Raw genomic sequence first — 20,851 nt, 5'->3', positions numbered from 1 at the left:
CCCGCAATGACAGCAGCAGCACCTGAACAGCCAGTGGTTAAATGCACTGCAGTAGCGTGTCCAGATCTTTTAAAATGGGGTGGCCCAGGTGAGGCACAACTTTGTGCATGGGTGGCATCAATTGTTATGCTTTTTTTTGTTTTACCTCCAAGCCTTTTGTGGACAATGAAAAGCCCATTTAAAGGTAAATTAGTGTGGTGGCACCTGGGATGGCCAATTAGATTCCAAGGGTGGCATGTGCTACCCCAGGCCACCCCCTGGACACGCCCCTGATGCTCCGACAGGCAGGAGGATGGAGCTGGACATATATCCAAACAGAAATATAGATCATTGGCAAACACCGAGCGGGTTGGAGGAGTCTGATCGCTGCTGCAGTCAGCTCGATCTCCGACGGGGATTTCCAACCCGCGAGGAGGGTGGGGGTGCATTCATCCACCGGCTTGGAGTAGAACACCGGTCGTTCTTGGATTCTCCAGAACTCAGATTGCCGGTCCACTTCTGCCCGCTCTATAACCTCTTTCACTCCAAAGGCCCAACAACATGAGTACTTTTGACTCCGATGGTCAGTGCCACCCCAAATTGAATGAATTATTTGTTAAATGTATTTTTGGCTTTAACATTTATGTTTTAATTAAAGATGGAAGTATGGTTTGTGACAGCATGAATGTAATTTATTAAAGGGATTTTCCAGAGGTGGGGCATGGCCCCCACTTAGGGTGCCCCTGGTCTGGTGGTGCAGAATTGTTTTCAGTTAGATTTTTTTTTTTTACCGGAGCTTTTTCTTAAGTCTCAGTTCCCATAAACATTGCCACCATCTCAGGACTGCAATGTAGTTCATGTTCTTTATAGCTTTGCTTTCAAAAGCAACTATTAGCTTTATCCAATCCATCCCAAAATGAAAATGGTCGTATTAATAACTCATCTGTGTTTAAATAGTCCCTCAGACATCTGGATTTAAACTAATTAAGAAAAATAATTCATACTTCAGGGGAAGATTTTGGTGGCAATGGAAAAAAATCCAAATGATTACATATGATAATGAAAAAAAGCACAAACTCACACAATTAGGAATTAATTTCTTTTGCTAATAATTTAAAAAATGCATACACATAATTATTAGTTACAAGACTTTGAAATGTTAAAGGTAGGATAAAATACATATTTTTACCTTAGATTAAACGTACACTAAACATTCCATAATACCACAAAAGTATTATTTATAAAACAAAATCCTTCACATGATCATGTTTGGTTTTGAAATGAATTTGAGGAAAAGAGGAAAACTGACTGAAGAAATGAAAAGTTTCAAACGAGCGGTGGCTAAATCTAAAATCCTCTCTGCAGCCTCTTTTGTAAACATTCATTGTTCCTTCAACATAAAAATCTAAAGTAATTTTAAAAGGAAATAACAGATTCAGTCACTTAATTAGAACTACGGTTCTAGGTTTGTATGAAACGTGCTTCTTATGTAAACCTGAGCTAACAGGTTAACCACAACAAAACTGTGTGAGTAGAAATGTATAAGAGCGTTAGAATAAAGTGTTTCTTTTCCTGCGCTCAGCTCCGTGACACTCTAGATACAGAAATATTTAATGGATTAAGGCAACAGACAACGATCACCTCTGGAATACTGAAGAGGCTGATTTTACTTTTTTGAGTGATTGTTGGATTAGTACGGCTTCTTCCTCCCGTCAGGCCGAACGAAGATGACGACAAACTGGACGTGTGGTGCCGAAAGTTCACCGGAGGTATTTCTGGAAGATATAAACACATTTAGTTAACCTTCTTTATTGTTTTGCTTAACTCCCCACGCATCTATCACACACATGTGATCCTACTTTGTTTTAGAGGCCAGTTAGTCTTAATTACTTTGTTTTATTCCTCTGACCTTTCCTCCATTTGGTTAAACGACCTTCTCTCTCACCTGTAGCACGACAGCAGCCACCGCCGCCAGAACAGCCAGAAGCATCATCCGACCCACCCAGCCCAAATCGGCGGTCTTCAGGATGAAGAAGCGAGCCCAGCCCAGCTTCTTGGGTGTGTGAGGAGGATAGCGCATGTTGTTCACCCCCTCCATCTTCAGCTTTTTGACGAGACAGCCACGCAGGTGGCTCAGCTGGTCGAAGCTGAACTTGCCGTGGTAGCAGCCCATACCGCTGTTTCCTGTTCAGAGAAAAGAAGATGTTTTATAGAAAGTGACCTTTGGTTTGTCCGGGCTTTAAGACTCCTGCTTCTATCTGCATGATACGAAAACCAAAAACAGTGAAGCGTTTTTATTTTTTGCCAGGTTTTGACACTAGAGGGCAGTATAACACTACAGTTCTGTCTCTGTGCACTCACCGACTCCTCCGAAAGGCAGAGAGCTGATAGAAAAGTGAACAAGACAGTCGTTGGCCAGAAATCCTCCACTGGAGGTCTCGTCTCTCATTCTGTTTATCACCTTCAGAGAGAAAAAGCATGAATCTGAGCGCTGGATGGGCTCCAACTGTTGGCTCTGCACGCGTGCCGTCTGCTCACCTTCTCATCTGAGGAGAAGACGTACAAAGCCAAAGGTTTCTCTCCTTTGTTGATGAACTTGATGGCTTCATCCAGGCCGCTGATGGGCAGGATGGGGAGCAGAGGTCCAAATATCTCCTCCTGCATCACCTTCGCCTCAGGCTTCACATCCCGCAGGACCGTCGGCGCTAAACGTAAAACGAGAAGCTTTGAACAAGATGGCGCCTGGTTTTCGCGTGAAAAGCCGAATGGTTGGCAGATGTTTTTACCGATGTAGCAGCCGGACTCGTCGTTTTCTCCTCCTGCAGCTACCGTGCTGTCCTCAAGGAGGGTCAGGATCCGCTTGAAATGCCGCTGGTTGATGATGCGTCCATAGTCAGGACACGTCTTTGGGTCCGCCGTGTAGAACCCCTGTGAAAACAACCCCGGATATAAAATAAAACTCTTTCTGACTTTCTGTTTGTGGCCAATCTGAGTGAAGTTTGCAGAACCTTAATGGACTTCTTGACCTCCTCGATGACCCGGTCCTGAATGCTGGGCTCACAGAGGATGTAGTCTGGGGCGATGCAGGTCTGGCCACAGTTGGTGTATTTTCCCCAGGCGATGCGTCTGCACATCAGCATGAAGGTTAGCAGCAGCGGCAGTAAACAAACTGGAATCAGAAAGAGTCCTCATAAACGGGTCTCAGAACCTGCAGGCTATGCTTAAATCACAAGTCTTGTCGATGTAGCAGGGGCTTTTGCCGCCCAGCTCCAGAGTGACGGGCGTCAGGTGTTTGGCTGCAGCCTCCATGATGATTTTGCCCACCGTGCTGTTGCCGGTGTAGAAGATGTGATCGAATCTCTGTCGCAGCAGCTCCTGAGTCTCTGGGACTCCTCCGGTCACGACGGGGTAGAGCTCCTAAACGACGCAAAAGGGTCAAATATCTCTGAAGCAGATTCAAGTTTTCATCTAAAATATCAGCTGAACAGTTTGGTTTCTTGCTTTTGTTTTTGTAACAGAGGAAACATAAAAAGCTCGGCCTGTTAAGCCTTTACATCCAAAACTGGTGTAAATAAACTCATTTCTCTGATTTATTACCAGACTTGTGTCTAAATAAATAAGACAAACAATACAATCTTAGTGGTTTGATTATTTTTTAATAGCTCACTAATGGTTGAAGTTTATTTAAAGTGTAGATCCAGAATAGTTCCCTTTGGCAAAGTTTTTTATCCTCTGTGTAATGAAATATGTTCTGTCCCCTGACATCTAAGTGAAGATACAGGATGTGTAAAAGCCATTGAAATGACGTGCAACTGGATATTTTACTGAAGCATTATATAGGATTCAGATAGTTTCATCCACTGAAATCCATCAGATTTTGGTTTAGGATCCATTTACTAAATAAAAAGTCACTGCTAAATCATTTGAATGTTATCATTTAAACAAAAACATGAGGAAAATCAGCTCTCTAGAGGAATTAGCTCCTGCATCAAAGTTGTTTAACTTCTTTATTATTTTTTTTTTACGAAAAAAAGATAATATTCTGTATTTTTTTCATCGTTTTATACCAACTGTAGCAGGTGTGGCTTCAGCAGGGTGTATGGCAGGTTTTCTGTATGACTGTTGACTGACTTGTTAATAAATGTGGAGAATTGCGATATTAGTGTCACTGATTTAATTATTGATCATTTAAACTGCAGGATGAGCTATAAAATCTGTTTTATATGGTGCATTTTATTATCGAATCACTGGTACTTATTAAACCTGTTGCGTTACGCTTCCTCCTTACTTTGTCGATGTAAAGCGGCAGCAGGTTTTCCATGACCTTGGCCGTGTGAACGCAGACCTCCGAGGGCTTCACCACGGCCGCGTTACCTGCACAGGCGGATGAGCAACACGTTTAGGAGAAGGCGATTATTAAATAAAACACTGTGATGTGTGGCTGCTGAGGAGAGAAGGGCTTTTAGATTTGTTTGATAAACTTTGACACAAAGCAGCTAATAATAATAATAATAATAATACATTTTATTTAAAAGGGCCTTTCAGGTCACCCACGGTCACTTTACAGGAGAAGGAACGCAGTACACAATAAAAATACAGATAAAACAACTAAAGGACAAGTAAACAGAATAAAACAGATTAAATCACAAACAGTAAGCGGTTGGGAACAAATGGGTTTTGAGTTTGGTTTTGAAGAGGTTGAAGCTATCGGTGTTTCTAATGTCAGGAGGGAGAGAGTCCCAGAGACGGGGAGCAGAGCAGCTGAAAGCCCTACTACCCACGGTGCTGAGGTGGAATGAGGGAATTACCAGATGGATGGAGGAGGAAGATCTGAGAGAATGGCAGGGTGTAGCAGTGGTAATGAGGCTGGTAATGTATGGAGGAGATATGGAATGGATGGCTTTGAATGTATGGAGTAGAATTTTGAAAATGGACCTGAATTTTATGGGAAGCCAATGAAGCTGCTGGAGGACCGGGGTGATGTGGTGGAAAGTGTCAGTTCTACTAATAATACGTGCTGCTGAATTCTGAACAAGTTGGAGTTTATGAGTGAGTTTGCTAGGGAGACCATACAGAAGCGAATTACAGTAATCAAGGCGGGAGGTAACAAGGCTATTGACTAGGATGGCTGTAGCGTTAGACGTAAGGGAGGGGCGGAGATGATTTATGGATCGGAGGTGAAAGTATGCAGACCGAGTTATATTATTGACATGAGCCTGAAACGAGAGAGAGCTGTCGAGGATGACACCCAGGAGAAGTTCAGTTTTACTATCATTAAGTTTAAGGAAGTTGGAGGTGAACCATTTTTTAATTTCTGAGAGGCAGAGGGTAAGGGTGGACGGTGGAAGGGTGGATTGGGGCTTACTAGACATGTAGAGCTGGGTGTCATCCGCATAGCAATGGAATTGTATGCCAAATTTACGGAAGATATTCCCGAGGGGTAGGAGATAGATTATAAACAGAAGAGGACCCAGGACAGAGCCCTGGGGCACACCTGAGGTGACTGGGGATGGTTTGAAAAAAAAGATTTTAACTGAATGAACTGAGTGTGGCCAGTGAGATATGACTGGAACCAGCGGAGGGGGGTGTGAGTGATACCAAGAGAAGAGAGTCTATTTAGGAGGATCGAGTGAGAAATGATGTCAAAGGCCTATCTCCAGCAGTCGACGGGCAATCAGGCGGGGTACACCCTGGACAGAGAGCCATCCCATCGCAGGGCAACACAGAGACACACAGGACAAACAACCATGCACACACACACACACACACACACACACACACACACACACACACACACACACACACACACAATCACACCTAAGGACAATTAAGACAGACCAATCAACCTAACAGTCATGTTTTTGGACCGTGGGAGGAAGCGGGAGGACCCGGAGAGAACCCACGCATGCACAGGGAGAACATGCAAACTCCTTGCAGAAAGATCCCAGGCTGGGAAGCGAATCCAGGACCTTCTCGCTGCAAGGCAACAGCTCTAACCGCTGCGCCACTGCGCAGCCCGTCAAGTAGAATGAGAATGAAATGAGACCAGAATCAGCAGCAAGACGTAAACCATTAGTTATACGAATGAGATAAATAAGAAAAATAATGTTGTTCTGATAAAAACCTCACAAATAAACACCAAAACGAACAAACTGCCTAAACCACTAAAACTTATAAATCTACCACTTCCAAACAACTGAAGACTGACTTCTGACCTCCACTTTTAATTTATGATCTGTGGCATGCAAGAGTTTATCGGTGACTTCTGGCACACTGAGCTGGAGTCACAAAGTCCACGAGGAGCAAACGCTTGCTTCACGTGCTGCAGGCCTTGTTCCCCTGGTTCTCTGCAGGATTTAATAATAGAGCATCCACGGCAAGCCTCAAAGCTCTAATGAACTTAAGAATTGCATATTGTATGACTGTTTCAGATGAAAATGCTCCTGTTGCAAAAGGTGAACGCCTCCCCTCAAATGGAGTTGCTAAAGCCCAGCTCGCCTCAGTGTCTGACAAAAGCGATGAACCTTGTGCTCCTTTTTAAATCCCTGAAGTCCCGCTGAATCAGCTGGCTTGGATTTGTCAGGTTTCTGATGTTCTTCAGTGGTAAAGGTCATGCTGCCAGGTTCTTCTCCTGGTCCTACCTTACCCCCAGTCTCACCAGCTGCCTTTTAGGGAATCTAGACGCGTCGACTGTTTACCTGAAACTGTTAGGAAGCTGAAGTCTTTTTAATCTTAAAACTCTGATGCCATGGGCTCTTGTAACCTACTAGCTGAGCAGATATGACAACCTACACATGAAACTGTCTTTATGTTTTATAACTACATTTTATCTATCTGTGTCCTTGTTTGCCAACTTTTTCGCTTTCCGAACGTCGGACGTACTGATCAATTGATTGATGTTTACCACGCATGATAAAACAGAAGTTAATCTTTCTCTGATCTCTCTGCAGATGAGTTATTGAGTGAACGTTTACATTTGGAGGTATCTGTGTCTACAGGAACACCAGGAACGAGAATGTTGCGTTTCAGAAATGTGCAAAAAACACATTTTTACTGTGCAATGTCTAATGACTGTGGCATAAAGCTACAAGCATGACCTTTGACCCACTAATCACAATCTGAAGCATGCAGCCAGATACTTAAGAGAAAGTGGATTTGTTCTGATCACGAGACGAGAAAACTTATTGAATCTAGCAGGTTTCTTCAATTTGCACAATAAATATCAGTGGGATTTCTTACATGGAGCCCATTTTTAAAGAATCACATATCTTTGGTGGGGAGAAGACCTCAAAACCTGAAGCATGAAGCATCACTTCCTGACCTTCGACCTTCCCCCGTGATGATACAGAAGGCTATAGTACCGGCTGCGATGGCTCCGATGAGCGGCTGGATGGTGACGGCCCAGGGGTAGTTCCAGGCCCCGATGATCAGCACCACCCCCAGAGGCTCTGGCTGGATGTAGACGGTGTCCGAGAGCGTCATCAGGTTCTTCTCGACGGGCCGCGGCGCCGCCCATTCCTTCAGCTTCCTGATGATCAGGTTAATCTCTCCCTCCAGACCCAGAGTCTCAAACATCTGAGTTCCCACTTCGCTCTGAATGGAGACAGCAATGTTGGACCTGCTGTTAGCTAAAGCTAACCATTACATCTGGATAGAAGGTACTGAAGGAGTATGATTTGATTTTAACCAATTTCCAGCTTAAAATTACCTAATTTATTTATTCTTCAGCATATTTTTATGGATTAAATTATTAAAAATTTTAATAAATCTTTCATGAAGGAAATCCAATAGATTGTTTTATACATATTTCAATTTAGACCTAAAACTCACCCTGTTTAGGTCTTTATTGATAGCATCTGCAATCTCCTTCTGCCTTTCTGTGAATAAACGCTTCAGGTTCTTTAGTTGGTAGATCCGGTACTCCAGAGGTCTGGACCTGCCAGACTCAAAGGCTTTCCTGGCTTGAGCCACGAGCTGCTGCTCCCGAGACATCCTGTACACAATCAAGGAAACAAAAAAAAAACGTGAGGATTTGTTCTGTCTTATTTCTTTAAATATTATATGAAAACAAAACATAGCTTTAAAAAGATTTTGGAAGCAGAACAAGTTAGCTTTTATGTTCTGCCACAAGCAGCATGGTGCAAATTCCTGCAAAAGAAAAAAAAATCAGATATAAAAATTAATCATTACAGTTGCCATCTGCAACAAATCAGCTCAGCTTAAGATGAGAAGTTTGCATTTCTTGAAGATTATAAAAAAGCTTTATGCAAATTAAAACACAAATAAACACGTCTATTTTCTCTTTATGCAAATAAAGTGACATTTTTATTATGTTTCTACAAGTAGAATCCGTAAATTCCAACAGTCGGACCAACCTTGTACAAATTATTAGAATTCAAGGGCATTTTTCCCCTCTGAGAACAAAAAGATAAAGAGCTTGGTCAAGTGTGCAATCTTAAGGTCATACAGGAAGTCATTGTAGGTTTTCTGCAGCTGAAAGCCTTTGTGATCATTAATGTCCATCATGAGTCCAACAGGAAAACGCTGAACAACTGTTTGTATGACTGCAAAGAAAAAGACACTTCACTGCCTTTCATTAAAGGTCACGTGGAACAGCCTGGAGGATGGAAAGGTATTTAGTGTACACAAAAACACCAAAACATAAGTGCAGAGCTTAAAAAAGAAAGTAGTATCTTCATCCTGTGTGTAACTGCTGAGGAAGGTGTTACAATAATTAACACTGTTCTAATAAGTCATGGATAGTAAACTATTAAATATGTCAAAAATCAATATAAAAAATCTATATCAACTGTATTAAAGTGTAATAATGAACAGTTTCCAGTTATTTAGTTAAACCCTAGGCCCAAATGAAACCATTAAAGCCGATTTAATTTGCTTTAGCTGGTCTAGCGAGATGCTGCTTTGTTTTCCGTACTTTTCTTTGTTTTGCGACATAAAAGGACTCCAGTAATATGAGTGCAATGAACTCTTCATAACGTCGGGCTAAAAGCTGCAGATCGACATCCGGCTGACGCTTCGCGTCATAGCGGATCTTAATTATTTTAAATTACACACGCCCAACGTTTTATAAACCACGATGGGCTGCTTTTATGCCATTGTGTATTGTGTTTGGATAATATTAAGTTGCTTTGTTTAAGCTAACAACAGTGTCGGCTAGTTTTTAAAGCTACACCGAGAAGCCGAATGAGTGTCTGCCGGACTTTTGGAGGCACAACTAACCACAGAGATGAAAACTGTTTATTTGAGTCCTACCTTTATAAGTTCAAACAAATGTTTCAGGTCCAAATCCGTCTGGATGGTGAGACTGAACGCTGCGGAGGAGCTGTACACTGACAGCGGAGGAACAGGTCAGGAACGGTCCTCCTTCTTCTCCCCCGTTAGACCCCGCCCACACAAGGGGTGTTGTGTCCAGATGCGTTCACCAGTTTAAATATTCCCCTCCTAGCCAGCTACGCTTAACTTTAAAGGGACATTTTAGATATTTCCAAGCGAATTTCTATTAAATATTCATTACCAATGTCTTACCTGTTGAACAGTCTCCGTTTGGAGAAGCAGAGATTAGCTCTGATAGGATTGACATACCCAAGTCTGTTATGCCAATCTCATTTCAAAAATGTTATTGTAGTTTATGCAAAATGTATTTTACATTACATGGTTATCTACATATTTACAAATAGCAAAAGAAAACATATATTAGCATTATGAAAATGTGTAAATGCTATAATACCCTAGCATTAGCATGATGGGTTAGGGCTAGGTTTAACAGCATGATCAGAGTCTTAAACTTTCATTTTTGCCACATTTGTTAAAAAAAAGAATAAAATTATAAATCGTCATTCTATTTCCCTGCTGAGTTCCACTACAAGGCATAGGCCTGTTTATTAGTGTGACAGAAATTAATTTAAAGCTGTACGTTGATGACACTGATTATCCTGAAAACTTATAAATGTCTGAATATTTTTGTGTAATTTTGTGCACAAAAAATACTTGACAGAAAAACAAAGATTGATGTTTCTTCTTTCACTTTCCAATGCTGAATTAGCATCAGGCTAGATTGTGGTGCAATTAGCCCTGTTTAGTAGTTTCCATCTAAGTAGTGATGTGTCTGGAGTTATTCAGAGACACCCTCACAAAACTGTCTGAAGGTGAGAGGTAACCTGCTTTGTTCACTTGTGAATCAGATTAAGCACAAATATCTTTGAGGTTATAATCAGTGTGTACATTAAACAGAAGGGTGTTGTAAGAAACTGTAGAGCATCATTAGTGGTGTGTAGACAAAGTGGATTAGTGTGTGTCTGTATAAACACCTCAGTTTACGATGGATGACGGAAATTATTCACATGTAAAGCAAAGTGTAACATGTTTTATGGTAAATTACTCAGATTACGATGGAGATGACAGAAAAAGACTCCAGAATTATAAAATCAACATTATGGGTGATTTTATCATAAATAGTGGAACAATTATCTAATAATCCATCAAATACTTAAATAAACCAGCAAAATGTCTTCAAAAGCTCAGAATCTAATATTGGAGAAGTTTTCTCGATGTTAGCCAAGATGTCACCATCTGAAGATTGGAGAACAATCATGAAAAAGACAGAAAGTGTCATGTTCTGTGTCCCTTTGTTCCCCAGCCCCTCCAGTTCCCACTCCAGGTTCTCCTTTTGTGTTTCATAGCGCCCTCATGTGTCCTTTGTCTGCATCTCATTTATGTGTCAGTGTTCCTCATTTGTCCCCTGGTCTTCAGCCTTCCAAATATATCTCTCAGGTCCTGTGTTCCTTTAGTCTTCTCCAGTCACCCCTCTGCAGACAGTCATCCCTCTGCAGTGTTTATAGTTTCAGCTTTTCATTTTATTAGTTTCTTTTATATGTTTTGTCCCACCAGTCTTTGTAGTTCTCCTTCCCTTTAGAATATTAGTTACGTAGTAGCTTTTCTTGTTTTTAGGTTTTTTCTTAGGTCATGTGAGTTCCCTCCCTGATTAAGTATTGCTTTCACCTGGTCCTCTCCCCACACACCTGCAACTCATCTGCCTCCCATCATGCCCCAGTTTATTTAAGCCCTGTCTTGTCTCAGTGTCTTGTCCGTCCATTGTTGTTTGTCAGCGGTGTTTTGGTGTTCTGTGTAAGTTTCCGGTCTCGCTCCCAGTCTGTGCTCTAAGTGAGCTTTTTCTCCTGTTCCTGGATCTTTGGTTTTTGGCTCCCTGCCTTTTTGGATTTATTTTTAATTTGGACTCATCCTAAAATAAAAGGATTTTCTTTATATCAACTCCTGCCTCGTGTCATCCTGGGTATTTGCGTTTTGGGTCCAAACCATCCTCTCATCGTGACAGAAATTTGCCAAAAAACAAAATAATAATAAAAATAATAAAACAAGAGAGAATATGTAAAATATATATACTGGTTTAAATGCATGGTGAGAGCGGACTTCAAAAGATTTCGAACAAATTTACACATTCTGACTAGGGTCCTAAAATGAGAAAAAAAAATCAAAGAAAATCTGCGATGAATTTCTATAGAAACCTGTTGTGCTTGTTCTTTGATCTAAACAGCCTAAAATAAAAAAAACCTGAAGAAACGTATTCTAATAAATTAAAGTGTAATCAGAATTAGTATCTATTTTAACAACACTAATCTACATTAGAGTTGCACCAGTTATCATGTTTGCTTTACAACAAACGTTTTCAGTTTGAGTTGATCAAGGGTGCAACATTGCCATCTAGTGGATGGAATTTTTTAAAAGCCAAATTTACAGAAATACAAAAACTGTTTTAGGCAAACTTTATTGACTGTTTTTGCAAGTGTAAATACAAAGTAACAGAATAAAACATTTGCTTCACCTAAATATAATCTCCATATTGATGATTTTCTTTCGGATTGCGTTTTGGGATTACAGAGGTCACGTGAGGGATTTGGTCCTGATGGCATGTGACCTGGTTTCGACATTTCTTTTGGGTCCATTCATTCAAAGTATCAGAGCGTCGTCCTAATGTCATGTGACAGTCATCTGGAGTCATGACCCTGGTGGTCTGGTGGGCGTTGCTCATCCATGACAATCATTGAGGCCAAGGTTTTATTCTAGGGCCTCACGTGACATCTCAGATGAGAAATTTTGCACATATTGCAGTTATTTGAGACTTATGTCAATAGAAAATAAACGATATAAAACCGAGAAAAAATACATTAATCTATGTTTGCGCCTGCAGAACAAGTTCTGATATCTCACAACTATTAACAATAATGCACCAAAGGGAGCCACCGGGTATAAAGGACACTCAAGGTGTGTTGGGAGGGCGGAGTTAAAAAGTATAAAACCTTTGGGTGTCGTGTCATGGAGCCTAGAAGGCGCATCTGGGATCAGCTTTACAGCTCTGTGAAGGATGGAGTGTGGGTTGGATTTTACTGGATGTGCTGGTGTTGTTTCCGAGATGACCACCTACCAAAGACAGCACTGGCCTGTGCATCCATACATGATGCAGGACGATGATTACGCACAGCATGAGTCCAGCAGAGGTGAGTGAAATGCGGCAGCATCATTTCAGAGATGTGGTTTCAATATATTTCAATATATTTTTAATATCAGCCAGAAAATTAAAACAACATTATCCCTTTGCAGCGCACCATGATGGTGCCTTCAGGACCCGCTCGGGCACGTCGCGCCGCCGGAAGCGCACCACCTTCACCAAGGCGCAGCTGAGCCACCTGGAGAAGGTCTTCTCTGCTACACAGTACCCCGATATAAAAATGAAGGAGCGTCTCGCTTCCATAATTGGTCTACCGGAGTCTAAAATTCAGGTATGTCGTGTTCCAGGTGAATTATTAGCCACTGGATGTTTAGTGGAACAAAAAAGTAAACGTTTCTTTTCAACAGGTTTGGTTTCAAAATCGACGAGCCCGCCAGTTCAAGAGCAAGAAACCAAGACTTCCTGCAGTTAGCTCCAGTCCGCTCCTCACTCCGACTTCCCACTGCAGATCTCCTGCACTTTCTTCTCCTTCAGGATACCCTGCTCCAAGTCTACCTCAGTCCTCCAGACTCTCATCCATCCTGGACACCCAGTACACGCCTGTGCCCCCGCCTGCGTCCCAAGATAATTACATCCTAACCTCAGACTCTTTCGGTGTTAAGGAAAACGTGCACACACCGCACAGGGAGCTCGATGACTGGGATTGCAGGGAGCTGGAGGCTATCCTGGGATGCGCCCGTGATGCGTGGCTCCCCGAGGACAAACTCAGGGCTCCTGCAGCTCTCACGAAGTCCGGAGAGATCCAGAATCAGCTCGACCACTACGTCTTCAGCAACAGCCAGGACTCTCTGGATCATCTGTCAGATGTGTGCCTCCAGGATTTACTAGGCGACCCCATGATAGAGTTGGACATTTGTGCTGGAATGAATAATTACCTTTTCAGCTAAAACTGTCATTTAATAAATTCGCTATAATGTTGATTTTGAAGTTTAATTCATAAAAGGTGTTAGATATAGGTATCTATGTTTCTAATTATTGTATACTATGTAAAAAATAAAAAACGTTCGAGCGTAGTATTTCTTTTTATATATAAACAAATTCAGGCCGTTTTCACATATGGCGCCGTGGCTTAGTTGGTTAAAGCGCCTGTCTAGTAAACAGGAGATCCTGGGTTCGAATCCCAGCGGTGCCTTTTGATGTTCCATTGTGCTTTTATATTTTCCTTTTTGCTTCATTTTAATGTGTAAGTAGAGCACACTGTATAAAAATTATGTTAACGCTCATGATGCCTAAAGCAACACTTCCAGCAGGATTTTCTTTTGTAGGTAGGAAACTGCTTCTATTTTGTCCAGCAGGGGGCAGCACGCGTTTCTCTGCTCGTCTGACTCAACGGATCAACACAAATTTACTCATGAGTAATATAGGGTAGTGAAAGTTTATTTAGCTTTATGCACAGTTATGTGTGTTAAACAAAATCACTCACAGGTAGAAAGTAGCACATCTTCCTATGGAACATTTATCATGAACTAAAATATGTATTAGAACATTTTATTACAATACTTAGAAGCTCATATTTGAGAGTTAGAACGAGTTTTTTTTTATCTTTAGCTGATCTATCATTTCTCTGCCCTGGAAGAATTAAGTGTCTCCTCATGTTCACACCCCAGCCAGTATTTTGCAATGGATCTTGGGTAAGGGGGATCAGCAGCATCCACTTGCTTTGTCTGCAAAGCCACCCTGTAGTACTTATCTGCCGTCACAAACAGAAAACAAGACAAAATGAACAATCGGCCTGATGTTTGGATAAAATAAACAAGATTTCATACCTCTGATGAAAAAGTAAACGTTTTGGACCGGGGAGTTTCTCTGGTCCTGCATGGCAGTTTCTTCCATCAGGTCGCTGTACTCGTTGCTAAGGTCAAACCAGCTACTGTAGGGCCACAAGTCATCAAACACGTGGCGGCTATACCTTCTCCGATGAAAGCCTCGCCTTTTATTAGGCCTCTTTCTGTGCTTGCTCCTTCTCCTTGCAAGTGGGGGTGATGCTGTTGGTTTGGTGCTGATGTAAACTTTTCCCACCATGGTGGCGTCTACAGGGCCTCTGATGCCATACCAGTCAGTGCTGATGAATCGGTGGCCAGTAGAATGACTGCTAGCTGAAGGATGAGAAAGAAAATGTTTACATTCGCAGGTTTAAAATAATGAAATAAAAACCTGGGCCTTACATGAACCCCCAAAGAGCTCTGTAAAAATATCCTCAAAGGTCTGGTCACAGAACAGGTCTGTGTATCTGGTGAACAGCACCGACGGGGAGGATCTGGTCATCTGAATGCACTGCTCATGAGACGGCTGGTTCTTGAACTCGTACTGGTAATATTTGTCTCCTGGAGGAAGAGACGAACACAAACAGCTGAGGACATTTTACAAAATTAGAGAAAAAAAACCTCCAGACTTCAAGAAAAAAAAATCATTTGACTTTGTTGTGATTTTTCCATAAACGCTGATTTTATTATGCAATAAAATAACACAAATCTACATGTTGCCATTAAAACCTCAGCAAATACCTTTAAAAAAGTAGGCTTTCTCCTTTCCTCTGTGACTTGGAGCTGGTACAGCAAACGCTGCATCCACGTCATCCGGAATGCCCTCGAATCCGATGGAAATGTCTCTCGGATAGTCCTCATCCAAAACATCACCGTCAAACCTCCAGTACCTTTTACCCTTAAGAAAACAAAAGGAACAAATTATACACCAGGCATTGCACAAGTATTGAATACATACTGAATATTGCACTGATATTAATGTGTAAACGGACAATGCCAGTACCCGTTAAACTGAGGAGTCATACACTTTCACTGCAGAGGGGATGAATTTCCCACCTTAAAGATGTAGGATTTTCCCTGGCAGTTAATGCGTGTGAACGCAGCACTGATGGGTCCGGAGATTCCCCACACATCCTGGATGAGTTTAGGATAACCGGGAAGTACAGACTTGTCATCTAACTCGAAAAAAAATTCTCCTGTAGAGAAAGTAATTGGGTTTAATTAAATGTTTTATTTGTAAAACTTTTTAAAAATGAAAATAAAAAAAAATTCCAGGTGTATTCTCTTTGCAAATGAGATCAATTCACTTTTTAGATCAAGCTTAACAACAGTCTGCTTTCTATTGATTTTCCTGAAAACCTGTCCTTCTAAAGGTGTGGAGCACTCGTTTAACCATATTTGCAGTGGTTGCTAGTAGGAATGAATGCCTTGCAAGCTGGGGGGCAAAAAACACAGATGAACTATTTCCAGGAACTAGAAGTGATCCACATCACAGCCGAGCTTCAGACAGCAGGTCTTATTTCCTGATATTTGGACTTCTTGCCTCGGATTGGATGACAGCAACGCGACTCCATCACTGTCGTGGAGTTGCTAATGCTAACGGTTAGCTTCTACTAGCCAAGACATTCTCTGCTGTTTGTTGGACGCTAAACCAACAACAGCCTTCCCTGTCACGAGTAAACATGTGTGAATCCATGAATTTAGGTGACAGTGTGAAGTAGATCTGTCAGGCTTTTCAAATCCTAGAGTTTCATCGTCTGTTTTCCATCAGAAGCTAATGCAGGAGATAGGTGTAGGAGACTATTTTCATGTTTAGCCTGCATGAAAACTCAGAGTTTAGAGTGATTTAAATCAGATATATGATTTTTTTTTATTCAGTGTTGAACACATTTAGATCATCTCCAAACATCAAATACACAGAAAAGAGAAATCAAATTTACTCTGGAAGTTCCACCCTTACCTCTAAATGCATAGATGGACCCGTTCTTCAGCTGCAGAAACGCATCAAAAGGTCGACCACTGCAGCTGGCAGCATCTGGGTCAGTGGGTGGAGTCCAACCAAGGGTGGTGCTAGGTGGTGGTGCTGAAGGGGAAGGAGCCGTCGGTGCAACAGTGTTGACAGTAGGTTTGAGGGTGGTATTAGAACTCGGCTCTACGTCCATCACATCCTCCACCTCCTCAAACGTGTCTCCTCGAGAAACTGTGCAGAACAAAGATGATACCTCAACTGAATAAGTCTTTTAAAACAGGACAGGAATGAGTAAAATATTCCATACTGACTTTTTTTGGGACAGATGGTGGAAAAGTCCCAACAGCAGCTTCCGTAGTACACACACATGGAATCACACTGGCATTTCACCTGGGGGTCAAAGGAGCCGCAGCGACCCTCGCAGGATTCTGTAGAAACCGTTTGTTTGTGTCAGCGCCAGAGGTCACATCTGATCAGACTTTACCCAGTGAGCAACAAAAAACACGACTTTCAATCAAAGTTTAAGTCCATCAAAAATAAAACTTTTGACTTCATTTGCAGAGTTTGCAGACCTAACACAACATGCCACCCAGCTCCTGGTGCAATCCACTGTCCTCTCCCGCCTTGATTACTGCAAAGCCCTTCTAACTGATCTTCCAGCCTGTACTGCGAGACCTCTTCAAATGGTCCAGAACACAGCAGCGCGTCTGGTCTTCAATCAGCCAAAACGAGCACACGTCACCCCTCTGTTCATTGAGCCCCACTGGCTACCGCTAGGTTGGTTCATTTCGTGTTCCTTGGTATTTAATCCTATTGGATTGTTAGATATAAATACACTTTAAATAGTTTGTGTAATTTGCAAGCATTTGGTGCAATTCTGAAAGAGGATGGTATCTTTGGAAGGAAAGAATGAAGCAATTCAAAGGTAAATATCAGGAAAGACTCAAACCCTTTCAAAGTTAAATATTTTTCAAGTTCAAAGATAGTTTTTTATTACAAAGTGAAAAAAATTCTACAGCTACTGCAGAAGATAAATGCACAAATATTGCAGCATATTGCTGTAAAATAGCTAAAAAGGAACAAAAGTATTTCAGAACAATGTTATTTCAGTAAATGAGCTTTTCTTTGATCTGTGCAACATCAGTTTACAAACTCTGATTTGCACTAAAGAATAAGAAATTGTTTTAATAACAGTTTACATGAATCTAGTTCATATCTGTATTTGCAAAAATGTACACAAAAATAAAACTGATGCCTTTTAAAACACATAAAACACAATCTTAATATTCAAACCAACTTAGTTCTGAGGTTTTTCATCTATATTTAATAACTGGAAAAAAAATCACCTCACAAACTTACCTTCTGCTCCAAAAGTGGTGTCCACCAGCAGGACAAGGCCCAGCAGAACCACTGCTGGCTTCATTTTAGTTCTCAACCAAACCAACCCCTTTATACAAAAACTAAACTATTCTAGAAATGTTATAATCAGTTCAGTCCCACTCAGTAATGCTGGAATAACTGAAGTTCCTTACTTTTTGTTGCAGCATCAGCGATCAATATATTTATTTTTAGAATCTACTGACCACCAGGCGTCCCCTCTCCTGATTGGTCGATGCTCAGCTGTGATAATCATTAAGCTGGGATGTTTGATCGCCGTCCCGTTTGTCCCAGAAACATCCTGACAGAGCAAACATTGTCTGTTTAGGTGAAATCGTGCAAAAACAACTGTGTCTGTTATGTGCTGCTGGTTTTGTGTTTAAAGCTTTTGTCAGAATAAAAAAGAAAGAGTATAGGGCTGCACAATATATCGCAAATATATCGTTATCTCGATGTCAGCAATGCACAATATGCATATCGCAAAGAACAGATAAATATTGCAATGAATGGTTAGCTTAAATGTTTGTCCATCAAATGGAAGCATGATGTTTTTTTTAACAAATCAAATAGAGCTCTTCACCCATTTGGCCAAGTGGGTGGGTTAGCAAACACCTGAGTTAGCTTTGCTCTGCTCTTTCCGCTTTTCCCAGATCCACTGATTTCCTTTGCTTGTTTGTTTTCTTTTTCCCTTTCCTCACATCTTTTGCTTTTCTCATTTTTATCATTTTTTGTCATTTATTTATTTCTTTGGTTTTAATTATTTTTGTTCTTGAGTTGTTTTTATTTATCGCAAATACTATCATCATCGCAATATTAATCACTGTTATTGCATATTGCAGGTTTTCCTAATATCGTGCAGCCCTAAAAAGAGCAACAAGAACCTCAGTTTTAGTGTTAGGTAATCATTTTATTGATCTCTGGTATAAATAAACAACTAAAAACACACACAGGACCCTCGTCCAAATGGAGTCCTGCATTGTTTAAAACAGTTTAAGTCAAGGCGTGCTTTTTCGTTCGTCTTTATGTTATAATAAAATCATTTTGCCCTTTTTTTGTCAGAACTAGACTTCTGATGGTTAAACGATTATGTGCTCTTTAAAAACGCATGCTTTTTATCGGTCTGACATTTTTACAGCAATTATTAATGAATAAACAGCTCAGCTGCCCTGCTGGTGAGAAGAGGTCAGCTTCCACACTCCAGCAACGATCAAACCTTTGAGTGTTTTGTTTTAAACGGGACACAGTAAAACATAAAATAGATTTTTTTCTATTAGCTTCTTAAAATAGTCGAAATTGTGTTTTATAACTATTGATCTAAAAGAGGAAATACGTTCTTAAATTTTAAAAAGTAGCCAGTGAGATTTGTGGATGTCCAAAAGAAAAATAAATTCCTTCCAAACTCAAAGAGTACACTGATAATCTGGCTTCAGATAAATTAGTCAATAAAAAACTACTTGTTTGATTTATTTTTTCATTTCTTTTTGATGACAAGACAGGACCCCCCCCCCCCCCACCCACCCCCCCACCCCCCATATTTGGCAGTTCTATGGGCGGAGCCACAGGGGCACTGGCTCCATGCTGAAACCTGATTGGCCCCCTGAAGAGGCCCTTTCCTATCACTTTGCAAGATAATAGGTGGATGCAAATCCAAGTCCAAACATTAGTGGCGCTAATGAGCCAAATAGGAATTTCCAGCATGAAATCTCGTATAAAGATGTTGGATTAATACTTGGCTCTTCTATGAATTTCGTGGCCCCTTTATGGCCCCATTCTCAGTTAAATCCTAGATCCGCCCCTGGATTCGTTGATGTCACGACCAAAGGAGAGCCTGGAAGTCTGTAGGATCAGAACAAATATTCAGTCAGTGGTTTAACATCATTTATATTTTTAATTACGGTGATGTTTTATGACTGAAGCGAGGGGGATCAGTACCTGTGACTGACCTGTACACTTCTCACCATGCTTCTGGCCGTCTGACATGGGGAGGAGCTACCTGGAGCCTCACATAACATTGTCATTATCCTCCCTGGCTGTCATTAACTTTAAAAGCTCTAAATGGGCTTGCCCCGCCCGACCTGTAGGATCCATGCATTCCTGCACATGCTCCACATTATCTAGAGATGGGGCCTAACTAATGAAATAACAAGCGTGTTTTTTAGTTCAGGGTGCCACACAAGCAGACCTTTTTAGTCCACTAATTAGAAAATTGTCCATTTTATTTTCTATTTTTAAAACAATCTTTTGTCTGCTTAAAGGATTAAAACACACATTAAAGAGCAAGTCACCCCCGAATCAACTTTTTTTTCTGATAAACTATATAAATGAGTGTCTAAGCGTGCTGCAGACACGTGTAATTAATAGTTTTTTACTTTAGTGCATTTTAGTTAAAATTTTTATTTTCTGCCTAAAACTGTCAGCGTTGTGCCATTGTCATGTGTGTGTGTGTTTAAAAAAGAACGAAAGCATGGTTTTAGAAAGACACAGCAAGAACACACCTAAGATGTGAAAACTCTGCACTGCATTTGAATTTAAATCTGACATCGCTATTGGCTAAGAGGTACACTAGAATGTTAGCTGGTACCATATGTTGTCACAATGCCGCTGTGAGCCTGTGTGCATGTGTATTTGTTAGCGGCTCCGCCCTCTTGGTCTGCTAGGCATTTATTGCATTTTTCAAACAGAAAGTGGGAGTGGAGTGATACTCTGGTAGGGGGTGACTTGCTCTTTAAGCAATAAAAATGTTACTCTTGCTCAGTTTTTCCCATCAAATTAGCAAAAAATTGAGTTAACTATTATTTATTGAATGACGTGGAGTCGAGCTGGCCCCAAGGATGATGGCAGGGTAACACCACTACCAGGCTTTTTCTTTGTCTGTGCTGAGTAAGAGTTGGCTGGGCTAACTAGTAACCCAAAGTGAGACTAAAATGCTTGAAGCAAAAACAAACGTGCTTGAAATGCTTTACATTTCAAGAGCTTGTTGGAGTTGGAGAAGTTTGTTAAAAATCAGACTGTTATGTTGTAATTAAACCACTAGGTTTCTAACATTTTAAAGCTCTCATTAAACTTTTTGTGTTTTATTGCTCAGTTCTGCACAGGATAACATGTTCAGCTTTGTTTTTCAGTGCCACAAACCAGAAAGAAGATTTGATGTCACACATTTGTAAAAAAAAAAAAAAAAAAAAAAAAAAAAAAAATGCACAAAAACTACAAGAAGTAGTG

The 20,851-nt window shown here is 41.0% G+C and overlaps 3 protein-coding genes and 1 non-coding gene across 4 annotated transcripts; 2 read left to right on the top strand and 2 right to left on the bottom strand.

Annotated features, from left to right (window-relative positions):
• Nucleotides 1–1,064: 1,064 nt before the first annotated feature.
• aldh3a2b (aldehyde dehydrogenase 3 family, member A2b) lies at nt 1,065–9,390 on the bottom strand. The gene is made up of 11 exons (XM_015961567.3): nt 9,253–9,390; nt 7,810–7,972; nt 7,341–7,572; nt 4,268–4,353; nt 3,188–3,396; nt 2,988–3,105; nt 2,766–2,907; nt 2,518–2,684; nt 2,341–2,440; nt 1,925–2,163; nt 1,065–1,754 (listed from the first exon to the last, which is right to left on the bottom strand). Exons 2-11 carry the CDS (start codon nt 7,969–7,971, stop codon nt 1,740–1,742), a joined length of 1,470 nt encoding a protein of 489 aa, XP_015817053.1. The 5' UTR covers nt 7,972; nt 9,253–9,390; the 3' UTR covers nt 1,065–1,739.
• Nucleotides 9,391–12,091: 2,701 nt separating this feature from the next.
• Nucleotides 12,092–13,542, top strand: LOC129152451 (homeobox protein OTX-like). The gene is made up of 3 exons (XM_054730788.2): nt 12,092–12,512; nt 12,616–12,794; nt 12,871–13,542. Exons 1-3 carry the CDS (start codon nt 12,380–12,382, stop codon nt 13,408–13,410), a joined length of 852 nt encoding a protein of 283 aa, XP_054586763.2. The 5' UTR covers nt 12,092–12,379; the 3' UTR covers nt 13,411–13,542.
• A 39-nt stretch (nt 13,543–13,581) lies between these two features.
• On the top strand, nt 13,582–13,655 carry trnat-agu (transfer RNA threonine (anticodon AGU)). Its single transcript has one exon. It is a non-coding gene; the product is annotated as a tRNA-Thr (tRNA).
• Nucleotides 13,656–13,879: 224 nt separating this feature from the next.
• On the bottom strand, nt 13,880–17,790 carry vtnb (vitronectin b). Its single transcript, XM_015961565.3, has 8 exons — nt 17,615–17,790; nt 16,567–16,683; nt 16,247–16,486; nt 15,343–15,482; nt 15,028–15,184; nt 14,689–14,847; nt 14,290–14,619; nt 13,880–14,213 (listed from the first exon to the last, which is right to left on the bottom strand). The coding sequence occupies exons 1-8, from the start codon at nt 17,676–17,678 to the stop codon at nt 14,080–14,082; spliced, it is 1,341 nt and encodes a 446-aa protein (XP_015817051.3). The 5' UTR covers nt 17,679–17,790; the 3' UTR covers nt 13,880–14,079.
• Between the last annotated feature and the right edge of the window lie 3,061 nt (nt 17,791–20,851).

This window comes from Nothobranchius furzeri, chromosome 10 (assembly GCF_043380555.1).
Source record: "Nothobranchius furzeri strain GRZ-AD chromosome 10, NfurGRZ-RIMD1, whole genome shotgun sequence".
NCBI lineage: Eukaryota > Metazoa > Chordata > Actinopteri > Cyprinodontiformes > Nothobranchiidae > Nothobranchius > Nothobranchius furzeri.
Note: the sequence above shows the minus strand (reverse complement) of the source record. Positions and strands in the feature narration are given on the sequence as shown.

Bases quoted from the DNA above. Each gene is read 5' to 3' on its own strand.
- LOC129152451 (XM_054730788.2), top strand. From the start codon at position 12,380: ATGGAGTGTGGGTTGGATTTTACTGGATGTGCTGGTGTTGTTTCCGAG. The intron at 12,513-12,615 runs GTGAGTGAAATG...ATCCCTTTGCAG, and splicing joins ACAGCATGAGTCCAGCAGAG to CGCACCATGATGGTGCCTTC. The intron at 12,795-12,870 runs GTATGTCGTGTT...TCTTTTCAACAG, and splicing joins TACCGGAGTCTAAAATTCAG to GTTTGGTTTCAAAATCGACG.
- vtnb (XM_015961565.3), bottom strand. From the start codon at position 17,678: ATGAAGCCAGCAGTGGTTCTGCTGGGCCTTGTCCTGCTGGTGGACACC. The intron at 15,483-16,246 runs GTAAGGGTGGAA...CTTTCTCTACAG, and splicing joins GTCCATCTATGCATTTAGAG to GAGAATTTTTTTTCGAGTTA. The intron at 14,620-14,688 runs GTAAGGCCCAGG...CTCATCCTTCAG, and splicing joins AGAGCTCTTTGGGGGTTCAT to CTAGCAGTCATTCTACTGGC.
- aldh3a2b (XM_015961567.3), bottom strand. From the start codon at position 7,971: ATGTCTCGGGAGCAGCAGCTCGTGGCTCAAGCCAGGAAAGCCTTTGAG. The intron at 7,573-7,809 runs GTGAGTTTTAGG...GTCTCCATTCAG, and splicing joins TCAATAAAGACCTAAACAGG to AGCGAAGTGGGAACTCAGAT. The intron at 3,397-4,267 runs GTAAGGAGGAAG...TGCGTCGTTTAG, and splicing joins TGCCGCTTTACATCGACAAA to GAGCTCTACCCCGTCGTGAC.